Genomic DNA, 15,605 nt, shown 5'->3' with positions numbered 1-15,605 from the left:
GGTATGCTTCATCTTTATACTTTCTTCCTTGTTACCTCTTCTCGTTCTCTTCCCACCTAAATTTAAACTAATTATACTTGACTGAAAAATTACGAAACTCAAGGAAACAATGAGAGCAGTTGCATATTATAAGAAAGGTGACATTCATTTTTCATCAACGTTACCTGAACCAAAGATAAATTCCCCCGATGAAGTATTAATTGAAGTAAGTTACTGTGGGATTTGTGGTACAGATTTACATGAATACACAGACGGTCCAATTTTCTTTCCTAAAGATGGCGAAACTAATCCATTATCAAACATACCTTTACCACAACCAATGGGTCATGAATTTTCTGGTTTCGTTAAGGCTATTGGTAGTAATGTTACTAAAGTGGAAGTTGGTGATAAAGTCGTCGTAGAAGCCGGTTGCGGTTGTAAAGATGTTCATCGTTGGCCAGATTCTAAACTATATGAAAAACGTAAGGATACTTTTTGTTCTGCTTGTGAAAATGGTATCGATAATTGTTGTGAAAATTATGATTTCACTGGGTTAGGTGTTGTTGGTGGAGCATTTGCTGAAAGAGTTGTTGTTGGTGAAAGACATATAGTTAAATTGCCTGAAGAAGTACCAACGGATGTTGGTGCTCTTGTCGAACCGATCTCAGTTGCTTGGCATGCTGTTCGAGTTTCTAAATTCGAAAAGGGTAAAAGTGCTTTAATTCTAGGAGCTGGTCCTATTGGTTTAGCTGCAATCTTGGCTCTTAAGGCCCATGGTGCAAGTAAAATTGTTGTTTCAGAATTGGCAGAAAGAAGAAGGATTTTAGCATCCAAAATGGGTGTCGAAGTTTTTGATCCATCTAAACATGGTGATAATGCTGTAACAGAGTTGCGTAATATACCAAGGGGCCAACATGGGTTTGATTATGCTTTTGATTGTTCTGGTGTCAAAGCCACTTTCAATACCGCATTAAAGGCGTTATCTTTTAGAGGTTGTGCAGTTAATGTTGCCATTTGGGGACCCAAACCAATTGATTATTATCCAATGGAGATTACATTACAAGAAAAGAATTTGACTGGTTCAATTGGGTATACAGTTCAAGATTTTGAAGAAGTCGTTGCCGCAATGCATAAAGGTGACATTTCTATTGAAGAATGTAGACATTTAATCACTGGGAAATATAAATTAGAAGATGGTTGGGATAAAGGATTTATGGAATTGATGAATCATAAGGAGAAAAACATTAAAATCCTGTTGACTCCAAACAATCATTCTGAATTAGATTAATATAATGTCTCTGTTTTTTCAGAACGTACTACTTATCAATATAAATATGTAGGATAAAAATACCCTGTAGTCTTTTAACATTGATATGTTTTTGTAATAAGGAACGGAAACATGTCTATTTTGTGAATTGGGTATCTATTACGAAATGTAACGTTACTTTTGATTTGCAGTCTACGATGAGCTTAGTTCTAGAGCGTAGAGCAAAATCGCGAACTTTTTTTCTTCAATCCGAGTCTATCTGCCATCCAATTTTATCTTTAAAATAACGCATCTTATCCTCTATTGTTATATCTCCCTTAAGTAATGGGATGTTTTCACTTACTTTGGTTAATGAACGTAGCAAGTCTTTGTATCTCGAATATCTACACCATTTCAAGTGCCTATGTACATCAGTTGCGTTAATAAGTTTCTCCATATCAACTTTTATAAAACATTTAGAACATTCCATAATATTTGGAATAGCTGTTGTATCGTATCCTAAGCTTAAGAAAAGCAATAATGATGAATTCATGTCAATTTTGAAATAATTATATATTGCTCCAAGTGAGACAATAGTAAACTTATTATTCGAAGAATTGTTAAATTTTTCTATCAATTCATTTGTAAGTGGTGGGAATGCTGATTCTAATCTTTCTTTATTGTTGATTAATTCATTCCTTATTCGTTCAATTTCGAATCCAATACCTGGAACTTTATATTGACTGTAATCAATATAATATTCTTCAAGAAGTGGGAATTGTTTATTTTTCCAACGACAATCCATGGAATGTTTCTCATTCATCATATGTCTCAATTTAGCACTCAAATGGGGTATCTTCTGGGATTCATAACTATAAATGTTATAGACTTCTCCTAGTGAGTGATCTTCGAGATTAAAACATTTATGACAACTTTCACATTTGAATACTAAAGTAGTTTTATTCTCCACTGATGAAAGTTCCCAACCTTTTGATGCTAAAACTATTGGATTAAATGGGATGTATACGTTTTTAAATTCAATGAGTTTTAAAGGTATGGCAATGGAACGAGCTCTTTTTAATAAATCTTCCATGGAATACAAATAATGTTTCTTTGATTTATCTTCATATAATGAGGTTAACAATGGTGAAGATAACGAATGTGAAGAAGACTGTGAAGATAACGAAGAAGATATAGCTTGTTGAAATGCAGTTAAATGTGGTTCATATTTGATTCTGATATTTTCATCATCCAAGAATCTATTACGATTTTTTTGGTTACAATTAGTAGTGATGGTGCTTTTGGTGGTTGATAAAGATTGTTTGAAACGAGCGATAATTTTTTCTCTTTCTCGTTCTTCCTCTAATTTTAGTGTTTGTTCATGGAGAATATCGAAGAAATCTCTTTCACGTCTCTTTTTCTTTGGAACAATTTTTACTACTTTCTTACCAAACATATAAGTTTTAAGAGTACCCAATTTTTTATCATATTCTTCAAACATGGCAAAAAAAGTAGGTGGACCTGCAATTTAATTATTCAATTCAAAAAGTTATGAAACTAGGCTTTAGTCAACGGGCAATCAGCACTTAATTGGTATTTTGACCTGTAAGTTATTTAAGCAAGTATCGGACGCCGATTTATTGGACACATGTCATGTTAAGTTCTACTCACGTAAGCTACATAACATTATAATTTCATGTTAAAACGTTGTTGCTGGTATGAATTTTATTTAGCACGCGCCTACGTAGCTATATTTTTCCCTTTGAATCTTATAAAGGAACAACAACGAAATTGGCCATCACTTCAACTTGAGATGGGGATAACTAACTGTATGTAATTATTATACTAGCAAGGTTGATTTGTTATTTTCTGTTAGCATTGGTAACTATACATAGAGACACAATACAGCACGGTCCATCATCATCATCATCATCATCTGCTTAGGCGAATACTGCTCGCTGACTTGTATAGACGTAACGTCATATACTAGATTTCTCTCTTATAAGTAATTATAGCATGATTCGTTGCTAGAAAGTACGAGAATATGCAATTTTGGAGCCTACGAAATTTCATAGATATATTAATGGGGCACGCTCTTCCAGATAAGCTTTCCATTTGAATACTAAGGGGGAGCTTCGATTGGTAGTGGAATCTAAAGAAATAGACATGGACAAGAATGAAGACGTGCATCTCTTTCGCATATATATTGTATGTAAAGATTGTAATTGTAATCAGTGGTGTCATTACCACAGTCTATCATATCCAGTTTTTGGGTGGGTTACCCTGTTTTTGTTGCAGAAAAAAAAGTGAAAAATTATTTCAGTTGAGAAGCGATGAGCTTATAATTATTATTATTACCTGGGACAGATACCATACCATACCATACCATACCTATGGTGTACTATAAGAAGCGTACTTGTCTTGTCTTGTCGTGTCGTGTCTTGTCTTTACTTCTACTCTCTTCAAATAATCATATTATATCATATCATATCATAGCTATATATTGTACCAAGTATCTTTACAGACGTACATACACACACACACACACACACACACACACACATAACCATAGGCGAAGGGGAAAGGAAGTAATCAAAGAAATTCAAGAGACAGCAAGACAAGCAGAATCATCATTAATACCCATCACAAAGGATCTTGAAAACATTACCAGAGCAGAAGATACTAACTTAACAAATATTCTTATTAGAACTGCAGCTAAAAATGAAAGATTATTAGAAGCCAAATTGAAGAAAAAGGAACAAAAAAAATCCAATAATAATAATAACAGAATTAATAAGAAGAAAGCCATCGAAGCTAAATTATCACAGGCATCAATAACTAGTATGGATAAGGAAAGATTGGAACGTGCTTTACATTTCACTAATAGATTGGATGGGAAAATTGCAAAATCGATTTCTCGTGCTAAATTCGTTCAAAGTACAAGGAAAGCAGGATGGGAAAGTACAAATGAATCAATTAAAAGAGATTTGATTTCACAAGCTGGTCTTGTTACCAAAAATAAAAATTTACATTTATCTACTACTATCGATAAGAATGATGATATTGAGAAAGATATTGAAAATGCTAATAAGGTCGCGCTAGAGAATGAAGAAGGGGAAGAAAAAACTATAATAGTAGATCAAAAACCAATAATCACTAAAAATTTGTTTGATTTGTTACCTTCTGAAATTGAAGAGTAAATTTTACAATGATTACGTAAACTATTTTTGAACATTTAGCATCATCATAATACTATTTATTTATTTCCATTTACTCAACTCTTCGCTATACAGACTTTTATATTCAATTTATATCAAGAATATGTGGTCATCTAATACTTATCTTAATATGTAAAACAATCAAGGTACCATCTGTTGTTTATGGTGAACATGGCATAGTATCATAACATTTGACATTTTATATATACTCCCCAACAACGTAGTTGTAGCAAAAGACCATGCTTATCCTTTAATAACCTTTGTCATAATTTTGTGTGTTTATTGATTTGACAGCTGATTCGATTTGACAATATCCGAAAATGGCTTGAGTAAGTAAGCAAAGTACACTGGTGACCCCGCGAATATTAATTTATGGAAAAGAAAATAATAATACGTAATAGTGATAGTACTTGTAATATGGTGATGTGGCAAACGATTACTTTCAATGTGGACTAGTAGTCAAAAGATCAACAAAAAAACAGGCAATTGAAGTAAAATTCAGACGGTATATTCATCAGGATTATATTGCCACTATACTGTACTACATCTCTGTCCGCCTTTCTGCTACCGGTCTGTGTATGGTAAGTTACAATCTGTAAAGTATTTGTGGAGTCGAAACAAAAATAAAATATCGAGATTTTAACGTTACTTATTTACTATAGAATAGTACAATTGCAACTACAACCACAACTACAATTACAACCACACTACAGATTTACTAGAAAAAGTCATTGAATCAATTCCAATATTATTTACTATGACTGGAATAACAACTCCAACCATACACATAGAACATACAGCAAACCCTTTACATGAACATGAAAATCGTACTAGGCCTTCCAAAACAAATGAGAAAGCTGTAAAACTAAAACCAACTTATTGTAACGCCACTTCAAATTTTAAACCATTCCCATACGCATCAAATTATAGATCCGTATTTCAACCTCCATTAACAGAAGAACATAATCGGAAAACTGCTCTATTGAATGAAAAAACTTTGAAAATTTATTACGATCTTAAAAGAACAAATGTGAATTTATGTCCAAAAGAAAGACGTCCTAGTGCCACTAGTTCCACAGATTCCTCCTCCTCCTCTTCTTCTTCTTCTGCTTCTGCTAGTGCGAACCAACAACAAAAGGATTCATCCAAATTCGAGGAATTAATGGATATATTCTTAAAAGGATACGATGACGATTTCTTATCAGGTACAAAATTTATTAAAAACTCTAATTTATATTCAACACAAATCAATGGTAATCATACTGCTGCTCATAATGAAGATAACTATTCTATGGGTCCTTCTTCTTCTTCTTCTTCTTCTTCTTCTTCTTCTTCTTCTTCTTCTTCCTTTCCCCCTTCCCAAAAATCAAACAATATAATTAACAATGATATAATAATCAACAATAATGACTTCATTTCTCCATATATAAAATATTATCAAAAATTATTAACAGTTAACGTAAGAGAATGGGATATTTTGAAAAGACATAGACTATGGATCCCAATTGTAAGAGACGATTTTAAATCTATCTTACTTTCAAGTAGGGAAAAAAAATTGATGAAGAATTTGGAAAAAAATTCATCAGAAAGTTTATCATATTTGACATCAACTGATTTAAACTCAACTATAAGTACAAATACTATTACAGCTAGTGCTAATTCTAATGCTAATATGAGTACTGCTACTCTAGAAAATTATCCATCCCATTCTTTTTCGTCAAAGCATGACATTAAAATCAAACCCATGGACAAGAATGATAATAATACAACAATAAAGAAATCAAATCCATTATTTATTGACGGAGCTGATTACGTTCCAAAGGAATATGATCCTTATTCAGGTTCATCTCTAATAGCATCTTTATTTTCAGAAATGAAAGCACCTGCATTCTCATATCATTGTTCTGTAGAATTACATGATCAAGTATTTATTCTTGGAGGACTTTTACCATGTTATAGATATGAAGAGGAAGCACCAAATTTGAATGATTTCACAATGGATGGTATTAAAAATTTACCACCGCCTCTATTTGAAAGTGTTATTAATAATCCTGCAATGATTACAAATCCAAATTTATACTTGGCTTCATTACCATCAAATCATATTTGTAAAGTAAAAACATCAGGTCAAATTCCACCTCCTTTAATTTGTAGTCAAGGTTCCAAATTAACTGAAAGACATTTATTCTTTTTTGGTGGGTTTGAAATTAGAACAGATTGTTTCCCTCCTACACCTAATGATGGTGGGAAATATCATCTAAAAAGAACCGCTTTCTTGAATAGTGATGGTTATATTTTGGATACAATGACATTCAAATTCACAAAGATTGATTTATTAGTTCAAACTTCAAATTTAAATCCTTATTCTGCTTTGTCACCAAGATTTGGTCATTTATTATTATCACTTACGAATTCAAATACATTAAATACATCCTCCTCCTCCTCAGCTTCATCAACTTCAAATTCTAATAATAATAGTATTCCAGATACTCCTACAAAGGAAAGCCAATTTTATGATATTAGGAATGTTTCTGTAATCTCCGAAAATACTACTATTCCATCAAGACCTTCATCATCAATGGCAATTCCATCAGCAACAACGACAACAACAACTCCTTCATCAAATGTTAACATCAACACAAAAACAACAACAACGGGGGCCCATAATAATAATGAAAACACAGCATTACCAACACATCATTCAAATAATTCGTATACAATCTTAGTATTTGGTGGTTACAAACAAACAGGTGATGATAAATATGAAGCAATGAATGATTTATGGAAAATTGAATTTCAGGTAGAAGCTCGTGGTAAAAGAGGTTATTGTAAATTTAAAGAATCAGCTATTGCAACATCAATAGGTCAATCCCGTAACAATAGAATGACGTGGCCAAGTGAAAGAGCATTTGTTGGATTTTGTTTACCTGAAATTTCTGTCTTAAATTCTTTCAATTATGAACAGGACCTATTAAATAAATTAAAGAAAAATTTCAAGATTTCTAAGAATCATGGACTTTCATCTTCATCTTCTACTTCTACAAGTAATATGAATACAAGAATTAATCATAAGAAATCATCTTCACCACAGGCACAGGTACAGGTACCATTTTCTATATCCTCAGTATCAACAGTACCTACATTAGGAGGAAGTAATGTAGCATCATCTGGAATATGTAGAAAGCCACCACCGACAACAACAAAAACAAAAACAGATAAGATTCAATTACATAAGTCAGCATCATTAAGGAAAAGTGAAACATCTCCATCAACAACAACAACTGCCAGTACAACTACTACCATGGCAAAGGGAAGTTCTGCTTTTGAACATACACCAAGTACTTATAGTGGTAATAGTAGAAATAGAACTATTATAATTCATGGGGGTTCTATTGGTAATAAAGTGTTAAATGACATGTGGTGGTTTGATTTAGAAACATGTACTTGGACTAAGATGACGTTGTATGCAGAGACTAAAGATGAGAAGGAAATGATGACTCATAAGAATGAAAAAAGGAAAGAATCCGAATTGATACCATGTAATTTGGGATTAGTTGGTCATACTATGACTTCTGTTGGTCATTATATCGTTTCTTTAGGTGGATTAATTCAACAAGATGTAGATAAATTATATGGTAAGGATAATGATGATGATAAGAATGGAGAATTACCCGTTGGTGGGTTGATGATGAATATTATTGATTTGACTACGAGGAAAATTAAAGATCAAAAAATCATTGAAGTGAAGGAAACTAATGGACAACAATTAATTTCAAGGACTAAATTTGATAAATCTAATTTAATGTTAAGTGTTGGTTGTTGTTCTCATATTTCATGTGGGAATATTGTAATGATTGGTGGTGTTGTTGCAAGGCGTTCCAATATTAATGATTTATATTTGAGAGGTGCAGTTATTGAATGTTTCTTACCATCATCAAGTTCTTTAATGTGAAAAACGACGATATGTATATATATATATACACATACTTTTTAACCAAATAATGTAATATATAATGAATTAAATAAATAAATAAATAAACAATGACGATACGATACGATACAATATAATGAAAAAAATAATAATATTAATAATAACTTTTTTTTGTTTCATGTAAAAAAATTACTTACAAAGAGAATATAAATATAATGAGAATCTAAGTTAAAGCAAAAAAGAATATATGATAATAATAGTAATAAAAAACAAAAAAGAAGGGATTACATGCGTGCGTGCGTGCGTGCGTGCGTGCGTGGTGCTTGCTTGCTTGCTCGATTCATAATTTAACAGATTCGATCAAATGTTTAACAACATCAGGGTTCGACAATGTAGTAATATCACCCAATTGATCAGCTTCACCAGCCAAAATTTTCCTTAAGATACGTCTCATAATCTTACCTGATCTTGTCTTTGGTAAATCATCAACTAAAACAATTAATTTTGGTGCAGCAAATGGACCAATATCCTTTCTCACAGTTAAGATCAAATGTTTCTTAATATCTGTTAATTCAGCATCACTTGCCGTTGACCAACTTGATTTATTTTTCAATACTACAAATGCAGCAACAGCTTGACCAGTCAATTCATCATTAAATCCAACGACTGCACATTCTGCAACACTATTATCTTGAATAATGGCAGCTTCAATTTCAGCAGTAGATAATCTATGACCAGAGACATTAACGACATCATCTACACGACCAAGAATCCAAATGTATCCATCTTTATCCTTAACAGCACCATCACCAGTGAAATAATAACCTTGATATGGAGTTAAATAAGTTTCCACATATCTATCATGATTTTTCCAAATAGTTCTAGCGAATCCTGGCCAAGGTTTCCTAATAGCTAAGATCCCTTCAGCATGGCCATCATCATTTATTCCTGTACCTAATTCTTCACCGGTATTTGGATCCAATATAATTGGATCAATACCAAAGAATGGGAATGATGCAGATCCTGGTTTCATTGGAGTGACACCACCAGCCATGGGAGTAATTAAATGAGCACCTGATTCAGTTTGCCAATATGTATCAATTATTGGAATTTCATTATGACCAATTTCTTTGGAGTACCATTCCCAAACTTCAGCAGCGATTGGTTCACCTACTGAGCCCAAACAACGTAATGATTTTAATGAATATGGTTTAATGTGATCATTTCCTGCTCTCTTTAAGAGACGTAATGCGGTGGGAGCTACGTAGAATTGTGTTACTTTATAATTGTCAATGATATCCCAATAACGAGAATGATTAGGGAATGTTGGAGTACCTTCGAAGACTACAGTGGTACAACCGTATGATAATGGACCGTATACAACGTATGAATGACCTGTAATCCAACCTATATCACCAGCTGTGAAAAAGACATCTTCTTGATGAGTATCGAAAGTGTAACGCATGGTTAATAGGACATTTAATAAGTAACCTGCTGTAGAATGTTGAACACCCTTGGGGGTACCAGTGGAACCCGAGGTATATAAGAGGAATAATGGATGTTCAGAATCAACAGGTTCACATGGGTAATAAGTTTTATATTTTTTCATTTCTGTAGACCAATCTAAATCAATTTGTGGATTGAAATTGACAGCAGGATTATTTGTACGTTTGTAAACTAAAACTTTTTCCACTATTGGAGTTTCACGTAATGCATCATCTACAATTCTTTTGGTTTCAATGATTTTACTACCTCTGCAGGATTCATCAGTGGTGATTACTACTTTTGAACCTGCGTTATTAATTCTATCTCTTAATGAATTTGATGAGAAACCTGCAAAGACAACGGAATGAATGGCACCGATACGAACTATAGCTAATAAAGTGATAAGAGCTTGTGGTATCATTGGCATGTATACAGCGACTGTATCACCTTTTTGAACATTCATTGAATATTTTAAAACTTGAGCTAATTGAGAAACTTGTTCTAATAATTCTTTGTAAGTTAATTTATAACTTTCATTTTTAGAAGGATCATCAGCTTCATAAATTAAAGCAACTTTATTTGGATTCTTTAATGCATGTCTATCGACACAATTGTAACAAGCATTTAATTCACCGTTAAGGAACCAAGCGTTATTTTCAAAAGATGGAGTATTACCTGATGAATCTTTGTCTAAATCTGGGATATAAACTTGATTAAAATCTTTAAACCAATTAATGAATTGATGAGCTTTATCTCCGAAGAATTTTTTGGGGTCATTAATTGATTGATCATATAGTGTTTTATATTCTTGAATTCCATTGAGATGAGGAGAATAGTGAGATTTTATATTTGGCTGTAATCTGTCATTGATTGGTAATTGTTGAACTACCTTTACTGCAGTTAAATGTTCATATTCCTTTGTGTTTTGAGATGCTTCAGCGGCTGCTTTTGATTTCAAATCTTTAATTTGTTCAGCTTGTTGATTGTTTGTTCCAGTGTTCTTTGGAATGGCAATTGGTACAGGAGTCATAATGGGGAGAGAGTTATGGTCCTTAGTTGAGTTGAGTTGAGTTGTTTGTTTTTGTCTGGTATTAAATTTACGTATATAATTTTTCTTTTTGTAACAGAAAAAAAGAAGAGGTCCCTTAAATATTTTTATATTTTTCGAGACAAGAAGAAGAAGAAGAAGATACAACAATAAAGGAAAGGGAAGGAATTCGAAAGATTATGAAGGGTCCCTTCGAAAAGATTGTCGTATTTATATTTGTGTTTGTATCTGTATCTATCTCTCTGTTTATGAAAGTAAGTTTAAGATTCGATATGATTACGTCTAAAAAAATGGAGTAATAGGTACTAGTACTAGGTATGTATGAGAAAGATGTTCCGTTAAGCCATAGCCCATTGATCCATTTGTTGATGATATGATATAGACCAAGGGATCCTTTAAATCTTATTATTATTGTTGTTGTTACTTCGCGTAATCATTTGTTGAGTAATTGCATGTATGTATGTGTGTGTGTATGTGTGTATGTATATCATGTACACGTTCTCTGTTATCGGATCACCGTCTCGATGATAATAACGGCAATATGGTATATTATTATGGTGATAGATACATTGGGGTATATACGGTGGATTATTTATGAGTGTTAATAACAAACATTACTATGGGCAAAGAGTGTCATGACAGTCTCCAATTTTGTTTCCCCAACTCAATGGATACATACAGAGTACGAGGTGTCTGGGCGGCATTGAATATTGCAATCTCCCGCCGTCTTCTCGGAGAATGTTCCCCACACCGGGAGAGAGTGTGATGAAAAGTCTGGACCAACGGAGAAGGTCTGGGTGTCTGGGCCCGCAACAACTGGCGACAGTCAGGTGCGGCTGTTCCCTTCCCTTCCCTTCCCTTCCCTTCCCTTCCGATCAGTCAGTCAGTCAGTCGAGCCAGTCTAACACATACTGTTTTTTGTTTCGAGAAGCACAAGTACTCCGTCTCCAACGACATTCGAAAATGGGCTAGGAGAAGGTTCTTTGAAACTTTGTGACGTGGTCCCTCAGGTTACCCTAAGGTAGGGGTACAGTCAATTATTTTTTTCGAAGAGTATTAACAGACATCTAAGATATTACTGTTGGTACTTCTAATAATACAATCAGTAAGTAGTAGCAGTGGCCTTACCCTCCTTAAAGATATCCAAGAACAACCTCATAGCCGCCGAACAACACCCCTCCATCTCTCCTAAGTGGGACAACATAAACAGCTCGTTTCCCATGACACAGCGCGTCAGTAATTGCTTAAAACCAATAACGAGGCTTAACATTTATTATATTAAATATTTTACGCGCCTTGCGTCAGAAATTTGAAAAATTTGAAAAATTTGAAAAATTCGAAAAATTCGAAACGCCAACGGAAAACGCAAACCGCAACGTAACGCAAGTTGCAAGTATAATTACATTTTGTGCTTATAAAACTCTAAATATAGTAACTAACTGCGTAATTAAACAGAACATAATAGCATCGCATTCGAGTTTTAAGACCCTTTTTGCTATTAAACCAAAGCTTATTATTTTATCCAGTGCTTTCATATTCCATTCCATCTATTCAAGTCATAGACTAAAATCAAACTTGTTTTTGACAGATCATAGTAGATCTATTAAAACTATTAACTAAAATAATAATAATTCTACCCGAGCATAATAAGCACATTGAAACATCTGTATAGCTAGCCTCATATATTTCTCATATTATATTCCCACAACTATACTGCATAATATAAGTTTAGCCATTAACACCCTTATAATAATATGAAGCTCAAACACTCAACACTCCTGTGCAATACATTCATATTCTTATCCATATTCTCTTTACTATCAAATATTATCTTCGCTCAAGATGTTCCTAACATAGATACTGGCACTACTGCCACGGACACGGATACAGATACAAATACAAATACAGCAATCACGACTTCAGCGACGTCATCATCATCTTCTTCTTCTTCTTCTTCTTCTACAAGTTCATCCTCATCTGCATCTGCGTCATCCTCTTCAACATCACAGAAAGTATCTACACCATCAAAATTATTAAGAACTGACTCTTTATTAACATGTATGGATAATTCAGGATTTACAGCCTCATTCTTCGATATTAGTTATTACCCACATAATAAAACTGCAATCTTTAACATCGATGCAACAACTACCATTAATGAAAATATAATCGTCAAAGTAGAATTATTAGTCTACGGTTTAAAAGTCATTGATAGATCATTCGATCTATGTTCCCTTAATGAAGTATCATTATGCCCCCTAAGTGCAGGTAGAATAGACGTAAGTTCATCATATCAATTAGATGATTCCATAGCAAAACAAATCCCTGCAATAGCATACACTATCCCTGACTTGGATGCTCAAGTAAGAGTGGTAGCATATTCACAAAATGATACTTCATTCACAACTCCAATTGCATGTGTACAAGCCATTGTAAGTAATGATAAGACTGTACAAACAAAGTACGCATCATGGCCTATAGCGGCAATATCAGGCGTAGGTTTATTAACTTCAGGTTTCGTATCAGTCATTGGTTATAGTTCCACCTCAGCTCATATTGCATCAAATTCCATCTCCTTATTTGTTTATTTCCAAAATTTAGCTATCACGGCAATGATGGGTGTCTCTAGAGTTCCACCTATTGCAGCTGCATGGACTCAAAATTTTCAATGGTCAATGGGGATCATTAATGCTGAATTTATGCAAAAGATTTTCAATTGGTATATTCAAGCTACAAAGGGAATTTCCACTGTGGTAGTAAGTAATAAAGATATCTTATCGATTAGTGTTCAAAAGAAAAGGAAAAGAGATTTAATTCAATTATTTAAAAGAGCTACTTATACTGTAGTATCATCAAATGATTATAATTTCGATTCCATATTGGATGATTCAAAATTATATACTACAGATGAAAGAAATACTGATGAATATTCAAGTAGAATATTGGTACTTAGAGGTATTCAAAGAGTGGCATTTAAGGCAAATATTGAATTATCCAACTTCTTCTTAACCGGTATTGTGTTTTTCTTATTTTTCCTATTTTGTATGATTTTAGCTTTAATTTTCTTTAAAGCTTTAATTGAAGTATTAACAAGAGCAAGATTAATGGCTGAAACTTCAAATTTCTTCCAATATAGGAAAAATTGGGCTAGTATTATAAAGGGAACATTATTTAGATTAGCAATCATTGCATTCCCACAGGTTTCGTTATTAACAATTTGGGAATTTACTCAAGTGGATTCTCCAGCTGTGATTGTGGATGCAGTTTTCATTTTCATTATAATCACCGCATTATTAATTTATGGTACTGTAAGAGTCTTCATTAAAGGTAGAGAATCTTTAAGATTATACAAAAATGCTGCTTATTTATTATACAGTGATTCAAATTTCTTAAATAGATATGGATTTCTTTATGTTCAATTTAGAGCAGACGCATTTTGGTGGTTATTACCAATGTTATCATATTCATTCTTAAGATCATTATTCGTGGCTGTATTACAAGAACAAGGTAAAGCCCAAGCAATGGTTATCTTTGTTATTGAATTAATCTTTTTTGTTTGTCTTTGTTGGATTAGACCATATTTGGATAAAAGAACAAATATCTTTAACATTGCTATTCACTTGGTTAATTTAATTAATTCAATTTTCTTCCTTTTCTTTAGTAATTTATTCAAACAACCACCAATAGTTTCATCTGTCATGGCTGTCATTTTATTCGTATTAAATGCTGCATTTGCCCTATTTTTATTATGTTTCACAATTATTACATGTACTTTGGCTTTAGTTCATAGAAACCCAGATGTTCGTTACCAACCAATGAAAGATGATCGTGTTTCATTCATTCCAAAAATAACTAATAATAATAATAATGATGGTACAACAGATTCAAGTAATAACAGTAATATAATGATGACAAATTATGATAAAAATAAATCTGAAGCTGAATTATTTGAATTAAGACAAGCCGTCATGGATACAAATGAAACTGAACAAGAAAAGATGATCCGTGATGATACATTCCATAATAAGGGAGGATTCGCAAACGCAGGAGAATCAAGTAGAATACTTTTCAATAATGATGATTTAGATGATGAAGCAATTAGTAATTATACTTCTTCATCATTATCAAGAAATAATCCATATACTACCACGAATAATGAAGATTCGATTGTACAACCTACATCAGCTGTTATGGGATCAAATAATTTAATGAATTCTCCAAGTTTTAATGGACGTAATCAAGGTTATTTGAAAATACCGACAACAAATCCATCTGCTACTGCAACTGCAACTGAACGAAGCCGTGGTGGTGTAAAGAAACCAGAAACAAGTTTTTATGGGGGACATAATAATAATACAAATCCTTCATACCGTAATAATAGTGACATATTCTTTTAGTAGGCATAAATGTAATGGGATGTCTCACTTTGTAATATAGCAATTGTTCTTATATATATATATATATATATATATGTATGTATGTATAGTTTTGATAATATATTGGACATTTTAATAATTTTCTCTTTCTGGGTAGGCCATTCATTTGTCTTTTTTTTAAGTTATCTATTTATTATTCTTATATTCCTAACTTAGGTAACAGGGTATGGCGGTCCAAACCATACAAGTCAGAGCTATAGAAGACAGCTAAAATTGAATGGTTCAGGATATTCTGTTACACAAATTCATCAACAGCTTACTT

General features: G+C 32.8%; 6 protein-coding genes across 6 annotated transcripts; 4 read left to right on the top strand and 2 right to left on the bottom strand.

Moving 5' to 3' along the window:
- Nucleotides 1-109: 109 nt before the first annotated feature.
- Nucleotides 110-1,267, top strand: BDH1 ((R,R)-butanediol dehydrogenase; the record flags this gene model as incomplete). Its single annotated transcript, XM_003671574.1, has 1 exon — nucleotides 110-1,267. The coding sequence occupies one exon, from the start codon at nucleotides 110-112 to the stop codon at nucleotides 1,265-1,267; it is 1,158 nt and encodes a 385-aa protein (XP_003671622.1).
- Nucleotides 1,268-1,490: 223 nt separating this feature from the next.
- On the bottom strand, nucleotides 1,491-2,726 carry PML39 (Pml39p; the record flags this gene model as incomplete). Its single annotated transcript, XM_003671573.1, has 1 exon — nucleotides 1,491-2,726. One exon carries the CDS (start codon nucleotides 2,724-2,726, stop codon nucleotides 1,491-1,493), a length of 1,236 nt encoding a protein of 411 aa, XP_003671621.1.
- An 892-nt stretch (nucleotides 2,727-3,618) lies between these two features.
- ECM1 (Ecm1p) lies at nucleotides 3,619-4,425 on the top strand (the record flags this gene model as incomplete). Its single annotated transcript, XM_003671572.1, has 1 exon — nucleotides 3,619-4,425. The coding sequence occupies one exon, from the start codon at nucleotides 3,619-3,621 to the stop codon at nucleotides 4,423-4,425; it is 807 nt and encodes a 268-aa protein (XP_003671620.1).
- A 775-nt stretch (nucleotides 4,426-5,200) lies between these two features.
- Nucleotides 5,201-8,395, top strand: GPB2 (Gpb2p; the record flags this gene model as incomplete). The annotated part of the gene is made up of 1 exon (XM_003671571.1): nucleotides 5,201-8,395. One exon carries the CDS (start codon nucleotides 5,201-5,203, stop codon nucleotides 8,393-8,395), a length of 3,195 nt encoding a protein of 1,064 aa, XP_003671619.1.
- Nucleotides 8,396-8,714: 319 nt separating this feature from the next.
- On the bottom strand, nucleotides 8,715-10,889 carry ACS1 (acetate--CoA ligase 1; the record flags this gene model as incomplete). Its single annotated transcript, XM_003671570.1, has 1 exon — nucleotides 8,715-10,889. One exon carries the CDS (start codon nucleotides 10,887-10,889, stop codon nucleotides 8,715-8,717), a length of 2,175 nt encoding a protein of 724 aa, XP_003671618.1.
- A 1,772-nt stretch (nucleotides 10,890-12,661) lies between these two features.
- FLC2 (flavin adenine dinucleotide transporter FLC2) lies at nucleotides 12,662-15,304 on the top strand (the record flags this gene model as incomplete). The annotated part of the gene is made up of 1 exon (XM_003671569.1): nucleotides 12,662-15,304. One exon carries the CDS (start codon nucleotides 12,662-12,664, stop codon nucleotides 15,302-15,304), a length of 2,643 nt encoding a protein of 880 aa, XP_003671617.1.
- Between the last annotated feature and the right edge of the window lie 301 nt (nucleotides 15,305-15,605).

This window comes from Naumovozyma dairenensis, chromosome 8 (assembly GCF_000227115.2).
Source record: "Naumovozyma dairenensis CBS 421 chromosome 8, complete genome".
NCBI lineage: Eukaryota > Fungi > Ascomycota > Saccharomycetes > Saccharomycetales > Saccharomycetaceae > Naumovozyma > Naumovozyma dairenensis.
Note: the sequence above shows the minus strand (reverse complement) of the source record. Positions and strands in the feature narration are given on the sequence as shown.